The following is a 24,015-nucleotide window of genomic DNA, read 5'->3' on the forward strand; positions in this document are numbered from 1 at the left end:
AGCGCTGATGGATACAGCGAGTCAGCCATTTTATTGCAGTGCGTAGTTTCTGACTTTTGTGAAGTGCGCATGCTCCCGGAGAGAACTTGATGTGTGATTGACAGCTGACAAGGAAAGCGTTGCGTATCCAAGTTACAGTTGTAAACAAGAGAGCGTTCGGAAGTTTTTTAGAACACTGGCCAAGGAATATTCAAGTTGGAAGGAACTTGATTTTTTTTGTGCGGCAGTCAAAGGGAAATTTCATAATGTATTCCGAAAAGGGAATAGTGAAAATAATAGGTTTCAAGTAGGAATAAGTAATGAATAAAAGGGAAGTCTTGAAACTATAAGTTTTATAAATTGGCCGGTAAATATTCAAGTTAGAAGGAACTTGATATTTTTTTGTGTGTGGCAGTCGGAAGATATTTTATAGTGTATTCCGAAAAGGGAATAGTGGAAATATTAGGTTTCAAGGAGAAATAAGTAATGAATAAAAGGAAATCTTGAAACTGTAAGTTTTTATGGTGAAATAAGTTAAGACTGTCAATTTAGTATTGTGAATGAAAGAAGAATTTGTTGCTTACATTCTAAAGTGAATGTTTTTCTTAGAGAAAATATTGATAAGGAAAATCTATAAGTATTAAGAATGCCTGAAAGTGAAAGTTTAGAAAATATATTGATTAAGAAGATTTTTAGGTATTAAAGGTGCCTGATCTGATGAGTATTACTACTAAAAGGAAAACAGGATATAGTCAAGAAGACTTTGTGTGTGTTATATAAAAGAAATTTATATAATATTTCATCTCATAAGTATATAGAGAGAATAATAATATACATAAAGAGGGAAATATATATAAAATACCCATTATAAATAACAATGGCGCAGTCGACAGGATTATTATTATTATAATTGTAATCCCTCTTTATGTATATTATTATTCTCTCTATATACTTATGAGATGAAATATTATATAAATTTCTTTTACTAACAATTATTTTTATTTTTGACTCCGAGTGTCCCTATATGTTATTATATTTGCACAAAGAGTTCACTCCAATTGGTGCAATGACTTTAACTCACTCTTTCAGAATCCAACTAATCATTGACTCAATACCAAGTACAAAATAAACACATTTAATAAAACTAAAACAATATATATACACTTCTAGTAATAATACATAACTATAACTACAGATTATATGGATCCAACGCCTTATTTAAAAATATAAACTTACTCTTAAGACTAAACACTTTTTCTTTCACAATCACAAAAAAATGTTCATAGTCTTTTTCTCTTTCTGTTAAGGCTCTTTTCCAGAAGTTACAAAGCTCTGTACTTCATTTTCAGGATCCTTTTCATCAATTAATATAACACACACAAAGTCTTCTTGACTATATCCTGTTTTCCTTTTAGTAGTAATACTCATCAGATCAGGCACCTTTAATACCTAAAAATCTTCTTAATCAATATATTTTCTAAACTTTCACTTTCAGGCATTCTTAATACTTATAGATTTTCCTTATCAATATTTTCTCTAAGAAAAACATTCACTTTAGAATGTAAGCAACAAATTCTTCTTTCATTCACAATACTAAATTGACAGTCTTAACTTATTTCACCATAAAAACTTACAGTTTCAAGATTTCCTTTTATTCATTACTTATTTCTCCTTGAAACCTAATATTTCCACTATTCCCTTTTCGGAATACACTATAAAATATCTTCCGACTGCCACACACAAAAAAATATCAAGTTCCTTCTAACTTGAATATTTACCGGCCAATTTATAAAACTTATAGTTTCAAGACTTCCCTTTTATTCATTACTTATTCCTACTTGAAACCTATTATTTTCAATATTCCCTTTTCGGAATACATTATGAAATTTCCCTTTGACTGCCGCACAAAAAAAAATCAAGTTCCTTCCAACTTGAATATTCCTTGGCCAGTGTTCTAAAAAACTTCCGAACGCTCTCTTGTTTACAACTGTAACTTGGATACGCAACGCTTTCCTTGTCAGCTGTCAATCACACATCAAGTTCTCTCCGGGAGACTTCACAAAAGTCAGAAACTACGCACTGCAATAAAATGGCTGACTCGCTGTATCCATCAGCACTAAAAGAAAGTCTTTCACAAACACAAAATTCAACATTTTAAAATACAACAAACTTTCTTATAAGTAACACAAATAATCAGTTTATTAAGTACTTCAATATTTTTACTTCTTTACATGTTGCTTCTAATATAACATTTTCATAACGAGCACATCACAAGTGCAGATACTGCGTGTATGAAAACAAAAACTAACGAGCATAATTAATACGTAAAAATATTCAGAATTTTTAATATGATTATTTTTACACCATCTTTGCTTCCCAAATTTTAAACCATACACTTTGCAACATTGAACTGATATCTCTACACACTCACCTGCTCAGACATTCTAATTAGGTCCTCTTGGAAAGCCACAACATCTGCTCTACGTATCATAACTCTCTCCAACTTTGCATAATCTGCAAACAATTGTATATCACCATTTAAGCCCTTTCTGATGTCATTTACATACAAATTAAACAACAATGGACCCAAACCAGACACCTGGGACATGCTGCTAGTGACTTTCCTGTTCTGTGATATCATTCCCTCATACATAACTTGTTGAAACCTATCAGAGCCAATGTCCAATCCAGTGCACTAATCTACTATCTAACTCCCATCTATTCCAGTTTAACTACTAGTTTGTCATGTGGCAGTCTATCGAAAGCCTTTGGAAAATCTAAATATGCCACTGTATGTGCATCCCATTTCTCCAATGTATTTGTCCCCTTAAAATAAGTAAACATATTGCTAAAATACAATCTTCTTTTAGTAAATCCATGCTGTCCATTAAAGAGAATGCTACTGCTATCAACACAGTTCTGAATCCTTTTCCTCGCTAACTTTTCCAACACCTTGACCACAACTCCAGACGAGCAGATTGGCCTATAATTTGAAGCCTTAGTCTTATCACCCCCCTTTATGAAGTGGAACAATTTTGCCATCTTTCCACTCCTTTGGAACTTGGGCTAATCTAAGATGCATATTAAAAATGTAAGTTAAAGCTGTTGTTAACTCCCTGGAGCATTCCCTAAGACAAAAGCTGTTCAGATATACTATCAAGTCACATGGCCTTGTTGATATCAAGTTTACTCAATTCCTCATATACTTCCTCCTCACTCATCATCAGTGGTTCCATCCCCATTCCCACTGCTGTCAAGTTCTGCATTATGTTACAGTCACAAGGATGGATTACTTTAACACGTTCATTGCCAATCACGCGATGCAAGTTCTCACCAAATGGCCGATCACGCGTTATCGCATGGATGTCGTTAACTAAATAAAAAAATATAAAAAATTTGGCCACCACACGAAATTCCAATTTTCAGCTTGGCAATGAACGATATTGTGCGATCACACGATGCGAGTTCTCATCAAACGGCTGGTCACGCGTTATCGCGTGGACGTCGCTAACTAAATAAAAAAATTTTAAAAATTTGGCCACCACACGAAATTCCAATTTTCAGCTTGGCAATGAAAGTGTTAAAGAACTACTATATCTCCTCCTCAGTGTTTATCATTCTCCCATTATCACTGACGAACATCATCCTCCCATAATCATTCTTCATTCTACTGGTCACATATCGGGAAAAACTCCCTAGGATTTCTTTTAGTCATTTGCTAATTACTACTCGTACTGCACTTTTGCTACTCCTACTTCCTACCCCTAAATCGCCTTCTTTGCTTGCTCTTTTTACTCCTCAAGTAACTGATTATCTACTCATTTTGTGCTGCCTCCACAATGCCTTTTTCTTCCAAATTGCATGCTTCAGTCATCCATTTTACATCTACCTTATTTAATTGTCTGACCTTTGGAATACACTCTGTCATTACCTCAGACAAATAATTCCTGAGTAGAGACCAAGCAGCATTGATTTCCTTTCCATGAAATTCCTTATTCCATGATATCGCTGCCAGCTGCCTCCTGAGTTTGCCATAATCACCTGCCTTGTAGTTCCACATATAACTCTTTCTCACAAAAATCCTGATATGGCTGGCCTCTATCCAAGTGATTACTTCATGGTTGCTTTCACCAACTGGAGGATGAAGTGATACTTCATTTACAACACTATCTTCTGATGAGATAATCAAATCCAAGACTCTCAATCTACGTGTGGCCTCTGTTACATACTGCTTAAGGTAGTTATCCCTTAAAAACTGAAGAAATTCATTCTCTTTGGCTCCTGATGCCATCTCTTCATTCCAGTCTATATTACCATATTTGAAATTGTCTGTAATAATCACCTGTTTTTTATTAGCCAGACCAATTTGTCTAAACATTTCCTTCTCACTGCCTTCCACATTACCAGGTCTATAGCAACACCCTACTAAACATTTCATCCTGTCCACCTCCACTTCACACCATATTGCATCAAAACTGCTGTCAGTATATGCTTGCATCTCCATCAGTGCACGCCGATGAAAATTTTGAGTTGGGGTGCTGCATATACAAAAAAAAAAAAAAAAAAAAAACACTTTTTTTTTCGTAATCATTAATGAATTTATTAATAAATAAATTTACATATTAAAAATTGCTTTATTAAAAATATTTCATCCTCACTACGAACAAACACCAATAATAAATGTTTCGTATCAATAGCAATGACAAGTGCAAACGAATATTGGCGTTAGATCGCGGTGCATTTGTTTCGTGTAACGATAATTGAAAAAATATAATTCTTTTCATATTTTCAATAGTGACACCCATCATAATTCAGCCTTGTATCTATAATAAATAAATAATTATATGTTATTTTAACAAAATAAAATAAGATTTACAAAAAAATAGTTCACCATGAACACGTACCAATAATAAACATTTCATATCTCACAGAAATAACAAGCGCAGGCATAAGATACACTGCCCAAGCGGCAGTGTATCTAATGACGTAATGTGCAACGACAGCAAACGAATATTGTCATTAGATTGCAGTGCATTTGTTTCGTGTAACGATAACTGAAAAAATATTATTCTTTTCATATTTTCAACAGTGACACTCATCATAATTCAGCCTTGTATCTATAATAAATAAATAATTATATGTTATTTTAACAAAATAAAATAAGATTTACAAAAAATAGTTCACCAGCACATGCACCAATAATAAACGTTTCATATCTCACAGAAATAAGGCGCGTAATCATACTAAAAATACACTGCCATTTGAGCAGTTACAGTTGGGAATGACGTAACATGCAATGATATGAGCAAACAAATATTGGTGTTAGATCGCAGTGCATTTGTTTCGTAATCTAACGCGTTAATCGAACAATTCCAATTATTAACTATTCAGTCAATGTCAAAACATAAGCTGTAACCTTTAACATGTTGTACTGCATTTATATAATGTTGTAAACATTGTTATTATTTATAAACACAAACAAAATTTAATTTTTTTCATTTTTTCCTTGGGGGGGGGGCGGTGCAGTGTCACAGTGTTTATGTATGGGCCGCCACTCATCTCCATCCTAAATGAGCACAACTCCTCTGCCATCATTAATAACACTCCTCCTCCCTTGTTATTTTGTCTGTGTTCATGAAAAATGACATATCCCTCCATCTCTATTCTTGTCAGAAAGTCATTCTCATTCAACCATGTCTCACTTATACCAACAGTTTTTTGGTGAATAATCTCTCTCATTGCTACAGTTTCATTCCCCTTGTTTTGAATACGTCTATCATTTATAAACGTACACACTAACTCATTTCTGTTTCTATAATAAGTCCCACTAACCCCACTTCTTGGACATGACTTCTCTACACTCTCTCCTGTCCATTCTTGTCTATCATCACTGATATTACACCTCTCTACAGACCTAAATATCACCCCCACATCCTTGACTGTCTTAATCCTTTCTTTTGCACTCACAAATCTACTCATGCAACCATCATCTACCCTTTTCATGCTGTATCACCCTGTCCACTCTGTGTTCCTCCTCTCTTATTCTGTTCACTCATGACATTCACCTCTCCATCCACAAACTTGCCTATATTACTCTCCTGCTCTTCCACAATACTGCTGGCTTCCTCATTGCTTACATTCATCAGTCATTCTCTCTTGCAGCAACAGTTTATCCAAATGACTTACACCATATCCATTCAAATGTAGCCCATCTCTTTTATACAACTCTATCTGCCTCTCATACTCATCTCACACATTCACAAAATTAACTCCTTTCTTCTCACACAACTCTGCTAGCATAACATTCATAATCTTCACTTGCCTTCTCAACTCATCATTACCATACCTAGGCAACGCCGACTGCCTTATCTACCACACTGTTATCTTTCACTCTCCTTAACAGACTCAAGACATCTCTCTTTACATTCTTCTTGTTACCAGTCAGATCATTTGTGCCAAATACCACTGCCAACTCTTTTGCTTGCGTACTCCTCTTACCCAATGCTTCAACTACCCTGCTCATTCTATCTCCTGGAAAACAGACCTTGTGCACCTTTTCACCATTTAGCTGACCAAATTATATATACTATATTGGTTTAAACCTAAAATGATGGTACAACAAGATGAAATGTCATTCAAATGAAATTCAGTTTTATTCAGAAAACTGGGTGAACAATGAAAAATCAGCTGCTGGAACAGAATCCAAGTCAACATCAGAAGAATTCAAGATAAGCACCATCAGTGAAGTGTACATAATTGGTAAAACAAAGAAGACAAAACCAGGTGAAATATTTTTAATTAACAACTGCAAGATATTATCAGTGATTAATGATCAGTGATAGGAAGAAGTATAGTATTCAATAAATATGAGGATATTCTTCTTGGATGGCAAGCAGTTTTTCATATAAAATGATATGGGCAAACATCATTATTGAGAATGGGGATAAGACTTATTTGCTCTTTTTTTCTTTTCTTTTGCTACAGGGTGTTGTAAAATTCACCCCTGTAGCAAAATTAATTAATTATATTAATTTTAATTAATATAATTAATTAAAACATCTTATTAAAATCTTTTATTGTATCGTAATTTCTTTTATTTAAATCTCCCTGTAAAATCCTATTTTATCTCACTTAAACATCTGACTTATGGCTGCAATTAATAAAGCTCACATGTGCAAAACTTACAGAACAAAGTAATTGCTTCAGGCTAGAGCCAATCCCTTTGTCTGACCTACTGGTGTTTATTCTCAACTGAAATTGGAAAATTTATTCAGTTTCTAGCTGTGCCACCAATTTTGTGGGTGGGAGTTGAATTTCCCTCCGAAGAAAAACACAGTAAAATGTACGGAACTTTCCTCTCTTATCTGTCACTAAATCTATCAACCTATATTTACTAATCCACAGTCGTGGCAATCTAACTTTAGGACATACAGATTCCAATTAATGAGTAGTGTATTGGAAATAGAAATCAGAGAAGTTATTTAAACATGAGAACAATTTATTTATCATCAAAGAAATGTATAAAAGGTCAATAGAAAATTCCAAGTAAATCAGATTCTGTGCTTCAATGACAATTCTCTATACCAATTACAATTACTATTCTACTCTTATGAAGACAATTCTTGTAAGACCATATGTCTATAATTTATGTCCATATGTTAACCTTATCACACTTAGAGCAATCTCAAACAAACTCAGGCATAGCTACTAGCAATAATATTAAACACGTGATATTTCACCTTAAAAATTAACTAAGTTTTCTCTCACATATAATTTAACAAGACCATTCAAAGGTTAGTATAAAGCCTAAAGTCCTCAAGTATCATAACAAACAAACAAACTCTACAAGTCACCATCACAATTCTGTCTATAGCTAAAACAATAGAGTTCTTACTTTAAAACAGTTGTCTGGTCCTCTCTGATTGATCCTTGGAATCACTTCCTTCTATTACCTTCCGACCTTAAGCAATGAACACGGGTTCTTTCTCTGGGATTATTGAGATCTCCTCTTACTTTTTTGCGAGCGTCGGGAAAACTTGGCGGCATTGAACTCCAGTATCTACTTTCTTCTAGGAACAACTTAAATTAGTTATTTCGCACTTCTGGCATCTAATCTGGAACGCAGGTCGTATTGGCGATTGCGAATCATCTTCTATGATGATTAGCAAAACTCCGTCGCTGTAACGTACATCTTATCCCGGTAACTGCTCGACCCTCTCTGACCTCGTCGCCTTCTCGAGCCCGTAACTTCACATGACCTCGTGACTTCTCGCTGACCAAGGAACCACTAAAAAGCCCCCTATCGCCGTAGCAACCCCCCTCTTATATCTCTCCAACGACCTTGGGTTCTGCTACGTATTAATCCCCTGGGTATTACATTGTTCTGCACCTGCCACCTTTTTTTTCGGTCATTGCATTAAGGTGGGAAACCCCCTTGCAATGTTGACCTTCGTGGTTGCAGTTGCCCCAGGTCATTAGTTAATACCTTAATCCATCTCGAATTACTGGTGACCAAGAAGTTTCTTTAGACAATTTATCTTACACTTATATTCCTTTGTTCTTTTACAAAAACCCTTTGAGGTGACAATATTCAGTAATATAGAAAAAATATTATTTCCAAATTAAAAAATATGAAAATTTCTCTATCAACCCACAAGTATTTTTAGTGAATTTTGTTTACCAGTAAAATCGGTATGTAAGGTATTTTTGTATAAAAATCCTTCTATACACGATTTTACAGTGTGGACAGTATAACTTATTCACTCTTAGATAGTTCCACTCTGTAGTTGGCTCAGGAAGGAAAAAATTATGTAAGGTTACTAACAAGCTCACCAACATGATGGTATAGATAGAGGATTTATTTATTGCTGATTGACTGGACTTCACCAGAGTGTAGCACACACGCACCCACCCACATTGTAGTTGGCTGAACAGGCGTGTGTAGCAACCACAAACCTTAATTACACTGCAAGTAATGCATTCTGTATTGGTTATCTCAAGAAGGACAACTATTGCTTTATTAAATGGAATGATATTAAGATGCATCATTTTTCACATCCAGATATTTGAAACCTAATTAAAAACTTTTTGAATGGACCTGAGAGCATACGAGAATACAACCTTTGACATTTGAGTAGCCTTGGTATAGTGCTACTTAAAAGATAAACTTTTGCAGTAATTCTGGTATGATCACAATAAATCTGTGAAGTAAACATCCTTTAATTATTCATGTGGTTTCTTACATGATATGGTATACTTCATCATCAGGAATAAAGATTTTTTTTTTTTTAAATTTGAAAACATATGGTAGCAGAAAGATTTTCAGTACATAAAATGACAATAAAATAACTGCTAAACTGATATGTCATATTCTGTTCATATGTGATATGTGCATTTTATGTTCTTTATTTTAGCCAACTATAGTTGGCATAGGATAAGGCCTTTATTTTTATTACATTCTTGGACATCTTGTCATTTCAGATAGCTTGTGATTATATAGCTGTTTAATTCAATATATAGCATTCTTGTCAGTTCCCAAATCACTTAATGTTTTTCATTAGTTGTATGTTGCATTAGAAGTATCTTATTTCCTTTTTCTTCTTTCTTGTTGCACACAACTTTATTTAGTCTCATAGAGAACAATAAAAAAAAATTCCTTGCTAACTTGTTTTGTTAAGGGTAGATCCTGCCTTAGCAATCTATTAACTATTCATAATAGAATAACATCTGAGTTGGACAAAGGAACTGGCTACACAGTGGTACTTCTGGATTTTGCTAAGGCTTTTGACAGGATACCCCATAGAACACTGTTACGCAAATTGGAGCAGATGGGAATGGATATTAAATTGGTGATATGGATAGGAGAATGGCTCAGGGAGAGATACCATAGGGTGGTGTATGGAGGAGCCGAGTCCAGAATGAGGCAGGTGACCAGTGGTGTGCCTCAGGGCTCTGTGCTTGGGCCAATGTTGTTTAATTTGTATATAAATGATATAGGAAACGGCTTAAAGGGAGATATTCAGTTGTTTGCTGATGATGCAAAGTTGTGTAGTGCAATAAAAAATCAAGCTGATGTTGAAAGTTTGCAGGAGGATTTAAATAAGCTGGTAAAATGGGCAAAAGAAAATGGATGTCAGTTCAATGTGGAAAAGTGTAAAGTCATGCATTTTGGGATTAAAAGATTACCAGCTGTGTACTACATCGATGGAAAGGTACACCAAGAGATTGATGAGGCTAGGGACTCAGGGGTATTGGTAGATAGGGAGATGAAGTTCAGAGGACACATTGCTAAGGTGTCCAAGATTGCACATAGGATTACTTGGTTGTTGAGGAACACACTGACATCCAGAGATAAAGAGGTTATTATTCCCCTTTATAAAGCATTGATACTTCCACATTTGGATTACTGTGCTCAGGTATGGTCACCTGGATTCCTTGGAGATGAGGAGGCTGTGGAGAGGGTTCAGAGAAGAGTGACCAAGTTGGTGAGTGATATAAAAAATGCTCCCTACATTGATAGATTGAGAGCTTGTGGATTGCAGAGATTAGTTGATAGGCGAAGAAGAGGGGATATGATAGAAACATTCAAATTACTAAAAGGTTTTTATAGGATTGATGCAGGGGAAATGTTTCAGCTGTGTGACAGTGATGGAAGAACAAGAGGTCATCTCTGGAAATTAAAGAAGAGTGTGGTTAACAAAGGTGTCAGAACAAGGTTTTTTGCCTGGAGGGTGGTGAATGAGTGGAATTCATTGCCTGACTTAGTTGTGAGCTCTTCGTCTGTAAATGAATTCAAGAAGAGATATGACAGATATTGTTTTGCTAGTTTGGGTCTCCTGCGATGAGTCTACTGACTCCATGGAGATACCTGTAATAATAATAATAATAACTGTTTTCCCCACCACATATATATACAGTATATATAAATATATGTCCTTAGGCGTAGGAGTTACTAAAGGCAATAAAATGGAATAAATAAATAAATCTAGAAGAGAATATTAAACATCTAAAGAAGAAATTAGTTAATGAGAAAGAAGAAGTTAGTATTATGAAGAAAGAGTCAAAGGATAATCATATATCATTGTGTGTGTGGGGGGGGACTCGATCATTAGAGGTGTGATGACTAATAAAGTGCACAAAACATGCTTTCCTGGTGAAACAATGAAGGAAATAACTGATGTGTTACAGAAAAGGAAAGACCAGGCATCAAAATTAGTGGTATTTGTGGGCACAAATGACTTGGGGAAAAAAGAATGTTGATAGAGACTTGAGGAAGTTGTTACAGCAAGTAAAGAAGAATAGTGTTGTTGGAAAAGTGATAGGCATGTTACCCAGATATGATAACAATGGATTGAGAAGGAGAGCAGAGATAATGAATAGTAAGATGGCTGAGTTGTGTGACGCAAAAGGGGTTCAATTTGTAAATCTGTGGAGTGAATTTGAAGGAAAGTTGGAATGGTTTGAAGTTGATGGATTGTTTGAATGGATTTGGTCAGACATTTAGAAAGGCTATTGTTTCCTGAGAAAGCATGGAGTCAAGAAGTTAATGTAGTAAATGATTAGAGTCTAATTGTGAAGCAGGATAGCACAACTAAACAGATTGTATAACAGGAGGAAGATGGATATGAAGTTGAAGATGTGGTTGCAGCAGCACAAAGTGATAGAATGCATAAAGGTGAGGATGAGACAGGTAGGAATGGAAATCAGGATATCAGAAACAGGAGTGGTCAGACCAAAGAGAGAGAGAGAGAGAGAGAGATAGGTGTGGTATAGCAGCTAGAATAGAGAATATTAATGCTGGTGGAATGGCCTCAAAGACACAGGGGATTGTTATGTGTTGCGCACAAATGTAAGGAGTATTCGAAACAAGAGAACTGAGTTTGTTGCACTGATTGAGTCAGTATGCCCAAAGATAATTCAAATAAGTAAAACTTGATTGTCTGAGGTGGATGTGATGTCAAGAATACAAATAGAAAGATATATAATCTTCCAGAAGGATAGAAAGTGAAAAGAGGAGGGAGAGTGCTGTTAATGATTGCAGAGGAATTGTGTCCAGAAAGTGTGGAAGTTGATAGTGCCTGTTTATTTCAACTTCACGCCACACAGATTTTGAATCTGTGTTGTGAAGTTGATATAAACAGGCCCTAAGAAACATGCCAAACCTCAACAAATTTGGATGCATGAGACTGCCCCAAATTTGAGAGATGTACATCTTGAGAACTTCAGCCCAACGGCCAAGAATACCTGATATAGCCTGCTAGGGCACCATCAGGACTTTAGGAAAAACAGTAGTTTCCTCGCTTTGACCTCATTTGCTGTTTTTAGTGCCTGCACGCACATGTCTTAATCTTATGTTCCCATGAAGATGGCAATGTGACGTTGTCGAAATATAGGAAGTATATATTAAAGTTTATTTTAATTTATATTCCAGTATACATTGTGAATTCCTTAAGTTATTTAGTAATCATGTGCAACCAACGTATAAGCCTTTCTACAAGAACCACTTGGTTAGACTATAATAAATTTACTTTAATCCTTTATCCATGTGTAAGCAATGATACACTTTATCCAAGTGTAAACAAGTGATGAGAGCTTAGTCCACCTTTACCACAAATTGCCTCAGTCCTGAAGATACTTCAGGTGCAAACTTTGTTTCCTTACACTTGGATAAAGGATTAAACTAAATTTATTATAGCAGAATAACAGTTGCATAGGATATAGTGGAATTATTGAATGGGCATTCTATCAGCGTACAGCATATGGGTGTAAATGATGCAGTGCAATATATAGAAGGAGACAAGTATTAGGAGAATTGGAACTGAAAGAATCAGAGATGTATCAGATATTGGTTGGGTTGATGTTAATAAGGCTGTGGGAATGAGTTTGGGAATGACATATCACCATGTATTCTTAAAGAATGTGCACCACAGTTGGCTATGCCCTTCACCTGGTTATTTAATGAAAGTCTTGCAGTGGGAAGGGTTCCTAAGAAGTGGAAACAAGGGAAAATAGTACTGCTCCACAAGCTTGTTTCTAGGACAGAAGTTTTCAATTATAGACCAGTCTGTATAACTGCAGTTGTGTCAAGGTGTTGGAGAGATTAGTTAAGAATAGAATACTGGATTGTGTTGATGGACATAACATACTTCATGATGGTCAGCATGGATTTGTACAGGGTAGGTCCTGTTTTAGCAATTTACTAGAATTTTATGATAGGGTAACGAGTGTGTTACGTTGACTTTGCAGAAGCGTTTGAATGATTACCACATGATAAGGTGGTGTACAAACTGTAGAGGATGGGAATAGATAGTATATTGCTTTTCTGAATGATACCAGCAAGTTGTGTATGATGGAGCAGTGTCTCAAAAAAAAACGAGGGTAACCATTGGGGTGCTTCCGGGTTCTGTTCTTGGGTCCCTACTTTTTAACTTATTTGTAAATGATATATCATGTGGAGTGACTGGGGATTTTCAGTTATTTGCTGATGTAAAGTTGGGAAGAATTATAAGTAGCACTGCTGATGTTAATTCCCTTCAGGAAAATTTGAATAGACTTTTGACTTGGACAAAGGAGTGGAGTTGTAGTTTTTATATGAATAAGTGCAATGTGTATTGCATTTTGCAGTGCAGAAATATAAGGCTGTGTACTATATTGAAAGTGCTGTACTGTAGAAAGTGGATGGGATTAGAGATTTTGGAGTGATGGTTGACAGTAGATTTAAGTTTAGAAGATATATATATTGCTAGTGTTGCAAAGGCTGCACATTGTAGTGCTACTATGATAAGAAGTACTCTAACATGTAGGAATAAAGAAGTGGTTGTGCCACTGTATAAAGCACTGGTCAGACCACACTTGGATTATTATACTAAAATTTTAGAAATATATACACATTTGCACAAGAATAATGTCTAATTTGCCAAATATTTCAGTCTGAATATTACAGACCATCTTCAGTGGCTACATAGGAATAGTTTTAAAAAACAAAGTGGAATACGAACAATCACTTTGTTTTTTTAAAACTATTCCTATGTAGCCACTAAAGATGGTCTGTAATATTCAGACCGAAATATTTGGCAAATTAGACATTATTCTTGTGCAAACGTGTATATATTTCTAATCATTATGTCACAAGTATCATTAAAAAATCATACTAAAATTTTGTCAACTGGTTTTCAGTGTGATGTGAAGACCTTGGAGAGGGTCCAGAGGCAAGTGACTAAAACAATTTTATTATTATTATTATTACGGGCAACTCCAAAGAGTCCTTAGACTCATCGAGGGAGGCCCTAAACATCATGTCCACTATCTATCATACCTTGCCTTGAACTCACTCACCGTCATAGCACCCACAACGGACTGGCGGCTTATTCCACTCATTTACCACTCTAAAAGTAAAGAACCCAGCTCTAACACCCTTGCTAACCACGCCCTTTCCCAGCTTCCATAGGTGTCCCCTAGTTCTCTCACCACCAGTCCTGATCTCAAAAATATCCTCTGAATTAATCATATAGAAACCCTTTAGCAATTTGTATGTCTCGATCATATCTCCCCTTTTCCACCTATCAACTAATTTCTGCGACCCACAAATTTTCAACCTGTTCTCATAAGGTTCATTCCATAGACCTGCTATCATCTTGGTCACTCACCTCTGGATCCTCTCCACCCCCTCCCCATCAAGAAGAAACCTAGGTGACCAAATCTGGGCACAGTAGTCGAGATGAGGTCTTATCAAGGCTCGGTACAGAGGTACAATAACTTGCTTGTCTCTGCTCGTCAAAGTATTTTTCAACAAGTGAGTCGATGAGCTGAGTTAGCCACTTTTGCAATGTGCCCCCTAAACTTCATCTCTCTATCCACCAACACTCCCAAGTTCCTGGCCTCATCAATCTCCTGGAGTACAGTTCCACCAATGTGGTATACTGCTGCTAATCTTTTTACCCCAAAATGCATAACCTTACATTTTGTCACATTAAATTCACATCCATTCTCCTTAGCCCAGAACTCCAATCTATCCAAGTCGTCCTGCAAGAGTTTGACATCTTCTGCATTCACTATTGCCCTACCCAACTTTGCATCATCAGCGAACAAATGAACTGTTCCTCTTAGAGCCTTCCCTATATCGTTAATGAACAAATTAAACAGCAGTGGTCCAAGAACAGAACCCTGCGGCACACCACTAGTCACAGGCCGTCTTTTGGACTCTGCTAATGAATAAACTACTCTCTGATATCCCCCCATCAACCACCCACCTATCCATCTCACCAACCTTATATCCATTCTCATATGTTGTAGTTTATGGATTAGAATTCCATGTGGTATCCTGTCAAATGCCTTAGCCAGGTCCAGGAGTATCACTGGAACCCCATTACCCTTATCCAGTTCAGCCATCACTGTGTTATAAAACTTGAACAAGTTACTGAGGCATGATCTACCCTTCACAAAGCCATGCTGTCCCTTGTACAGTATCTCATTTTCATCAATCCATTCCTGTATTTTTCCCTTGACTACTTTCTCCAAGACCTTGACAACGACTCCTGATATGCTGATCAGTCGGTAATTTGCAACAGTAGTCTGGGATCCTCCTTTATGCAGTGGAACTATTTTCCCCCTCTTTCCACTCCTTCAGGACTAAACCAGACCCGAGACTCAGATTAAACAACATAGTCAAGGGCACTGATAATTCTTTAGCTGCTTCACGTAAGACCCGTGCCTGTATACCATCCAATCCCACAGATGTATTCACATTAAGGTTCTGTAATAGATTATTCACCTCCACTTCATTCATCACAATTCCCATACAAACTAATGGTTCCTTCATTTTTTCAATGTCACCACCTGGATGATATACTCTTGCAAAGTGCTCGCTCAGTAATTCACTATATCGACTGATTCAGTGACCTCCTTACCATCGTCATTCCTTAAAATCATTTTGCTGTGTACAGTTTTTTTTTTTTTTTTTTGTTTGCAGCATATTGAAAGAACTGTTTGGGATTCTCTTTAGCTTGCATAGCTAGTTTCCTTTCATAATCCTCTTTTGCTTTTTTTACCACACTCGTTACCCTTCTGGTCTGCACTTTATACTGTTCGTGTGCCTGCAGGTCACCTCTTTCTTTAAATTCCCTCCACAGTTGTTTCTTTTTTTGCAGCTCAAGCTTAATGGTGTTATTCATTCATTTAACCCCTACTTGTTTTACTATTCAGACCCCTAGGTATACAATCAGCCATAACCTCCTGTAAAAAGCTCTTGACCTCTTCCCATGCTCTATCGACATCCAGCTCTTGCGGTTGTACATGCCATGGCACTGATCCAAGCAATCTCCTATGCTTGTCATACTTGCCAGCATGGTAATTCCACATATACTCTGTCTTAATCGAAAATTCCACACCTTTAGCCACCTCCCAGGTCAAGACCTTATGATCACTCTCACCAATAGGTGGCAACATGGTCATATTCATTACAGTCAAATTCTCAGATGCTATTACCAGGTCAAGCACTCTCATACCCCTAGTACTTTCAATTACATGCTGTCTCAGATAGTTATCCCTTAATAATTGAATAAAATCCATTTCCTTCCTCACGTGTCCTCTCCTCCTTCCAATCAATGTTACCATAGTTGAAATCCTCCATAATAATTACCCTCCTTCCACTCATTTCATCAATTTGTTTATGCATACTATCTCCACCATCTATTCCATCACCTGGTCTATAGCAACACCCAACCGTATATTTTGTTCTTCCAGTCTCAATCTCACACCAAATACCCTCAAATGAGCTCTTTTCACTATCCTGCTATACAACTTTGTTCATCGGCTATCATCAATAACACTCCTCCCTCCATTTTATTCTCTCTGTCCCTCTTAAACACACTATAACCTACACATTCTATCCCACTAACTATCATCTTCTGACAGCCATGTTTCACTAATGCCAATAACCTGTGGCCAGGAAGAGCCAATCTAGGCCAAAAATTCTTCCTTCTTGTTCCTAATACTCCTGGCATTAGTATACATGAAATGCAGAGGTCCCTTTGTCCCACCCCTATCTTGATGTGTTATTCTAACTATCCCATTCCAATTTCTTGTCCTTAGTACTGGCTCAGGTACATTATATACATTCTTGCACTCAACTGTTTCACTTTTGTTCGCATATCCACTTCCCCCCTCCTCCTTTTAGTTCTAGTTTCCCTGGTTCTGTACATCCATTTTCACTTCATTCAGCAACACTTTTTCCAGTCTCCGCACATCAAATCCATTCAAATGTAGGCCATCCATCTTGTATAAGTCCTTTCACCCATCAAACTCATTCCACACGTCCGTGAATTCCACACCACACCATCTGCATAACCTACACATAAAGTCATTTGCGATTATGGCCCTCCTTCTAAACTCTTCTCTGTCATACCGTAGCAACAGACTCACCATCCTAACTCTGTCACTCTTTTCTTTTGCTACCTTTAACAATACTTTCAAGTCCTCTCTCATACAAAATTTATCGTCTTTCAATTCATTCGTACCCACCAGAACTATCAATTCTTTTACCCTCTGTTTTTGCGCACTAATACTCTCACTTACATCCTTAAATTTCACGCACGGTAAGTACGATTTAGTTAAACTCCCATCTATCACTCCTCTTAATAACGAGTCACCATACAACACTCTTTCCTTCATTTCAGAAACTCTCCCACTCTTACACATATAATATCATGACTTTGCACTGTTGAAAAATTTGAAAAAATGTGGATTGCAGAGTTTAGTGGATAGGAGGAAAAGAGGTGATATGACAGAGACATTTTAAGTTAGTAAGAGGATTTTACTGGGTTAATCCAGATGACATTATAAAAAGAGCAGGAGGCAGGCGAGAAGGGCAAAAACAGAAGTCATCCCTGGAAGTTATGTAAAAGTATGGTGAAGAGGGAGGGAGGGGGGGAGATATAAGGAGTAGATTTTTTACATTGAGAATGGTCAAAGAATGGAATGCATTACCAGAATGTGTTGTCAGTGCAAAGAATGCTAAGGATTTTAAGATTCAGTATGATAAGTATGTTGTCAATAGAATGAACCTGACATGATGAGTGTGCCGACTTCATGGAGGGTGCAATAATAATAATAATAACAAATAATTCCTTTCTGTTGTCCTTAGAAACCCCTATTCCTTTTATCTTCTCTCTCTCTCTCTCTCTGTGTGTGTGCGTGTGCGCACGCATGCTCAGCTGTTTATATCTTGTTTCTCTGTTCATGTGATTTGGAGAGACCAATAATGAAGCAAGCTTGTTCAGAATATAACCATTTCCTTCCCCTCCTTTTATTGCAAACATTAAATTCCTTAGTTCTCACTGGTTTATGTTTTATAAATGGCAATATCACTCTCATAAAGATAAAGTAATTCGTTTAATTACAATAATAATGTATCATACCTTATATCATACTGTTATCTAACTACATTTAGAAAACATTATGATATAAGGATATTTATTGTTAATGCAACTTTTTTTTTTCACTACAAATATAATTATAAAAAAAAAGCTTTGCTGGTCGAGTAGTTAGCATATTCGCTCTCCATCCAAAAGACTGCAGGCTCGAATCTTGCTGTGGGAATGGATGTTTGTTATTCTGTACACCACTTGAGGGTATATATCAGGAATTTGATGATGATGATGACTTCAGATTTTTGTAAGAATTCGTGCAAAGAAATTTTATTTTGTAAAACATTGATTCTGGGCATGTATTTTTACAGGCCATTATATTTGTGTTTACTTTAATTACAAAGTGATCAAAAAAATTTCCAGACTGACCAAATGATGCTGCTGCAATTAGCATGCAGTTCTTCTGTTTGCTGTAGCTAAACTAGATTTTACTCAGCTGTTATATATTTCCAAGTTGTAGCTTGCTTTATGGAGAAGTAATACTTTGTAAAAGTATGTTTGTGTTCTTAGAGTTTCTGCTCCATCAAAAAATGGAGCATAAAGATTTGTTTTTCTTTCAAATACAACATACATGTGTTAAGTTCTAATTCAAACTGGGGAAAAATGACACAGAAACCTTCACGCTGTTAAAACTTGCTTTCAGAGAAAGAAAACAGCAATCAGAACTGAAATGTTTGATTGATTTTCCAAGTCTAAAAGTGGAGTGATGTCTTTTGATACGCTGAATGTTAAGGATGTTCATCAACAAATAACAGATGAAAACATGACACATTGAAATACATGAATCAGGACAGTGAACAGGCATATGACAAACTGCAATTGATCAATTGGGAATCATTCTGGCACGATATGCAAAATATGCTGGATCACTGCAGAATTTATGCTGTTGAATGATGGGTAAGTAGACAGAATCAACACTGAACTTGCAGAAGAAAAAAAAAAAAAACTGTAGGATCCTCTTGAAAGCTGTCATAAAGGGATGAATGGAACATGAGTTTATGGAGTATGCACAAAGTAACAATCTCAGTGGAAAAGACCATCATCTTCGAGGATCAAATAAGTCTCAAGTGTATGACGTGCTTATTTACATTATTGTAAATTATTTTATTTACATAATTGAATTGATTTTTGAGTGAATTCACTATTATGAATTCATTCCTAAATATGATACTGTGAAGCAGAATTTCTTTTTGGTCTATTTTCAGTCTATTAGATATTCCACAGCAACTATTGTGGAATACAGTGGAACCTTGGTTGTCGAACCTAATTCATTCCTGAAGGTTGTTCGGAAACCGAATTGTTCGAAAACTGAAACCATTTTCCCATAAGAATTAATGTAAAATGGATTAATCCGTTCCCGAACCCCAGATGATTATTTATTTAAACCTTTACAACAGTACTTCATGCATAAGAATGTATGCAAACATAATGAAAATGCATAAAATCTTACATAAATAGATAAAATATAGACGAAAATTGATCTCTTCTTTATTTTTGAGTATTGTACAGATCGTTGATTTCACCATACCGAACTGCATAGCAAGATCCGAGACATGAATGCCATTTTTATGTTTGGATATAATTTCTTTTTTCATCTCTATCGTGGCAGTTCTAACAACTTTTCTTTTCGCTTTGCTGCTATCACCATGGTGGCTTAATTAATAATAATTTATGAAAAAAAACAACAAAACACAAAGAAAATCAAGAAAACTCACTGCAAATTCGAGCAGGTGTCTACACTGAACGAAGACTGCCATGTAACTGACGCTTTCCCACCTTACAGCTCAGCACGTGGTTGCTGTTTGTCTGTTCAGGAACTGAAATTCTGTTCGGAAACCGGGGTGTTTTTTGTTCAGAAAATATGTTTGGGAACCGAATTGTTCGAGAACAGAGGCATTCGACAACCGAGGTTCCACTATATCTATATTAAAAACTTGAAAAGCAATACATTGAAAATTTTCTGCAGCAGCTTCTGTCCCAAAACATCATAACATTTGTGCCCCTCTCCCACTACCCAGATCTAGTACCCTATGAACTTTTTCATTTCCTTTTTCAAAATATAAGTTGGTACTGATGACACCATCATGATTAAAAAAAAAAAATGCAGTTATTGTTTAGCAAGTTCATATCATGGGATTTCAGCATAAAGTAATAGATAAATGAAGAGGATTAAAAAAAATAGTCTGGAAATTTTTTTGACCACACTTCATATTATCTGTGCATCAGGTGTTTTTATATAAAGCTATTTGTTACTTTGCTGTATAATGCTAACATGTATCTTATATAATTTTTCATCATATTAAGAACTGGAGGGGAAGGAGTCGATTGTTTGTCACCTACAGATGCAGTTCCATTGTTACAGAGTAAGTTTAAGACTTGAAAAAGTTACAGCACTTTTTATTATGACTCAAGATTCATTCAACACTTTTTTTTCCCCCTTATGCCAGTATTTGTATCATAGTTAGAATTAGATCCAACTACTTTCACATATTTGGTACAATGATTAACTTTCTTGTTTACTCCCTAAAAACTGTTCAGTATATAAAAATCTCTTTTAGTGATGTAGGTTACCCTAATAGCTCAAAGCAGTTAGAATTTTGACTAATTTTCATCCAGTCCAGTGTTAGTTTTCAAAGTTGACACTTATTGGAGGCCTGAAGTGGCTTGAAAGGTTCCCATTATTGGTATATAAAGCTGGGTTTCTGGATTATTAAAAAAAAAAAAAAATAGCCCATCGACAGTACTACTGTAATATACAACTTTCATAGCCTCTCAAGGGCTCACTAAAGTGAGCATGGGAGTGGCAAACCTGAGGTAAACTGACAAACCTCAGGTACCTGAGGCACCTGATTCTGGACCATGCCTTACTTCCCATTTGTTATATTATCTGTAGACTAGTCCCTTACCCATCTTTCTTTTTTTTTTTTCCTTCTTGCTCCTTCCCACAATGCTATTAGAGTATCTGAAGGCTAAGAGTGAATTTTTTCTATTTTGCTATTTCTTTTCATCTCCTGCAGTTGGTGTCTGCCTTTTTTCCCAGGTATTTGCCTTACTTAGTAGGGTGAAGTCCCAGCCTGCTTTTCAGTGTGGGATGGGGATCCTGCTTGAGAAGTATATTACAATCTCCAGCACATGTCAGTGTCACTGTGATTGAGGAATGCAGAAGACATGGGATTAACCTTAGAGGTGAACTTTACATGGGTACATACAATGTTCAGGAGCTCTTGATATTGTCTGTAAAGAGGTAGAGAGGTATAGAAATGACATCTTGGGAATTACAGAAACTTGATAGAATGGAGAAGGGCATTTCAGAAGACAAGATGGTGAGCTAGTTGTTTATTCATGAGGTGATTCAAAGCATCACGGAGTTGCTGTTGTAATGAGGAAAGAACTCTTGCCTGTAATCAGGCAAGAGCGCTTCTTGGTTATAATCCCATTAACGACAGGATATTTTTTTTATTAGACTTAAGGCTCATTCTATGAATGTGTCAATCATGGTTTTTATGCACCCCTACATAGATAGGCCTGATGAAGAGAGTGAAGAGTTCTATGAAAACCTACAAACTATTTTGTGCTACCTACCAAGGAGTCATGTACTTTTCATCTTACGGGACTTCAATGCAAACAGTTGCATACCAAGCCCACAACATGAATGTGGTGGGCTTGGTATGGGAGAACATAACAGCCATGGTGAAACACTGTTGGAATTCCCCCATGCTAACAGATCAGTTATTACCAATACCTGATTCTAGAAACATCCACGACGAACCTATACTTGGATATCTAACATTGATAGGTGAAGTCACCAGATTTATTACTTATTACATCTTGGCATTCCAGCAGTGGAAGACATGCATCTTTGATGTGCATATACTTGTCCTGTAGCAGACTGGTACAGACCATAAGCTAGTAAAAGCCAAACTAAGACTCTGAAACTGTCCAAGTTAGGCCCATTCCACTAGACTGGATGTCAAAGTAATCCTTAATGGGTTTACAGAAGAAATATCAAAATGGTTGAATGCTCTTTTGGAGACTAGTGAGAACACACCTGAAATGTTCTGGGAAGGGGTCACGGTTTTAATACAGGATACAACCATGAAGTATCTAGGTCCAGTTAGAAGACCATGGATCTCAAATTCAACATAGGATCTGATCGAAAGTAGTTAGAGAAACAGAGACACGGGTGACTGTAGAATATGAGGTTACATAGAGAGGTCATAAAAGCCATCAGACAGGACAAGAAACATTATTATGCTAAGAAATAGGAAGAAATAGAGTTTCAGATGAGGAGATACAATTATAAAAGAATATTTCAGTTAGTTCTTGACTTAACCACAAGTTTAAGCCCAAATTGAATGTTATCAAAGGCAGAATGAGCAGTACTAACAGAAGGACTGGAAATCAAAAACAGATGGAAAAGAGTAATGTACTGTGAGGAACTATAAGAAAGAATAAGGAAAATTTGAGCCCTCTTACCAGGAGAATTTTGATTTGGAACCACCTCTACTTATGCATGAGGTTGAAAGAGCAGTTAAAGAACTTAACTAAGGCCTCAGGTGTAGATGGAGGGATAGAAGTGTTTCATAGATTGATTACAATGATATGGGAGACAGGATTATGGCTTAGAGACTGGAAGAAGTCCTTATTCATATTACTGCAGAAGAAGGGAGATATGAAGGATTGCAATAATTACTCATGCAAGCTTTATAGATCATTTATCATTCTGATGCCTGAATAAGCAGGTTTTAGGAAAGGCAAGAGTACCAGAGATCAGATTCTTTGTTCTAGACAGGTCATTGAGAAGTATAAAGAGTTGAGACTTTCATTGATAATGTGTTTCATATACTACTTCAAATCTTTTGACTGTGTTCAGCATGTGAAATTGTGAGAGGTAATAAAAATAATGGATTTTCCCTCAACACATTATCAGGTTGCCTACTTTTCTCCTTACCTGCTTAATATCTATGCTGAGGGCATCATGCCTGTAGCATTGAATGAGCTTAAGACAGGAAGTAGGATAACTAGCAAATGGATGGGTCAGCAATCTGAGGTATGCTGATGATACAATATTCCTTCAGAACAGACGCTCTTCATGGCACTCATACGACCCACTATGGAATATGCCTCATCAATCTGGGCTCCAGCTTCTACTAGCTCAAAAGTAAACTTGACAGAGTACAATCAAGAGCAGCAAAAATTATCATAGGTGCAATCTCATCCACAAATAATTTAAAAGCTCAACAAGAGGCTTCACATACTAGAAGACAAAAGAAAACTCTCCACAGTCAAATTCAATAACAGAATCAGGAGCGACCAACAGGATCACATCTCACTCAGGACTTTCGATGCCTGAACAAGAACATCTAGACTAAAGAGATCTGTGTTACAACATGATCAAGAAATCAGAAAACAGATTGACTTAGAGCACCTATCCACCATTGAAATAAGCAAAGAGCCATTCTTTTCCACTATTCTACCAAAAAACACAATGAGACACTTAAATCTCTTCGAACCTTGTTAAAAAAAGGATTCACAGCAAGAAAATAAAAGAAAAGGACAACACTATGACTTAAATAATCCAAACCACGTCATTGTCTACACTGATGGATCATCT

At 36.3% G+C, this 24,015-nt stretch overlaps 1 protein-coding gene across 2 annotated transcripts in view; it reads left to right on the forward strand.

The window, feature by feature from the left end:
* LOC150096359 (AP-1 complex-associated regulatory protein-like) overlaps positions 1 to 24,015 on the forward strand; it is a 171,339-nt gene that overhangs the window by 89,984 nt on the left and 57,340 nt on the right. For both annotated transcript variants that reach the window (XM_090409375.1, XM_090409376.1), the window contains exon 5: positions 20,706 to 20,764. In XM_090409375.1, coding sequence (XP_090265501.1) covers positions 20,706 to 20,764 — 59 coding nt within the window. The remainder of the gene's footprint in view (positions 1 to 20,705; positions 20,765 to 24,015) is intronic.

The sequence above is a fragment of the Typopeltis vanoorti genome, chromosome 19 (genome assembly GCF_054136105.1).
Source record: "Typopeltis vanoorti isolate ZY-2024b chromosome 19, IOZ_Tvanoo_1.0, whole genome shotgun sequence".
Lineage (NCBI taxonomy): Eukaryota > Metazoa > Arthropoda > Arachnida > Uropygi > Thelyphonidae > Typopeltis > Typopeltis vanoorti.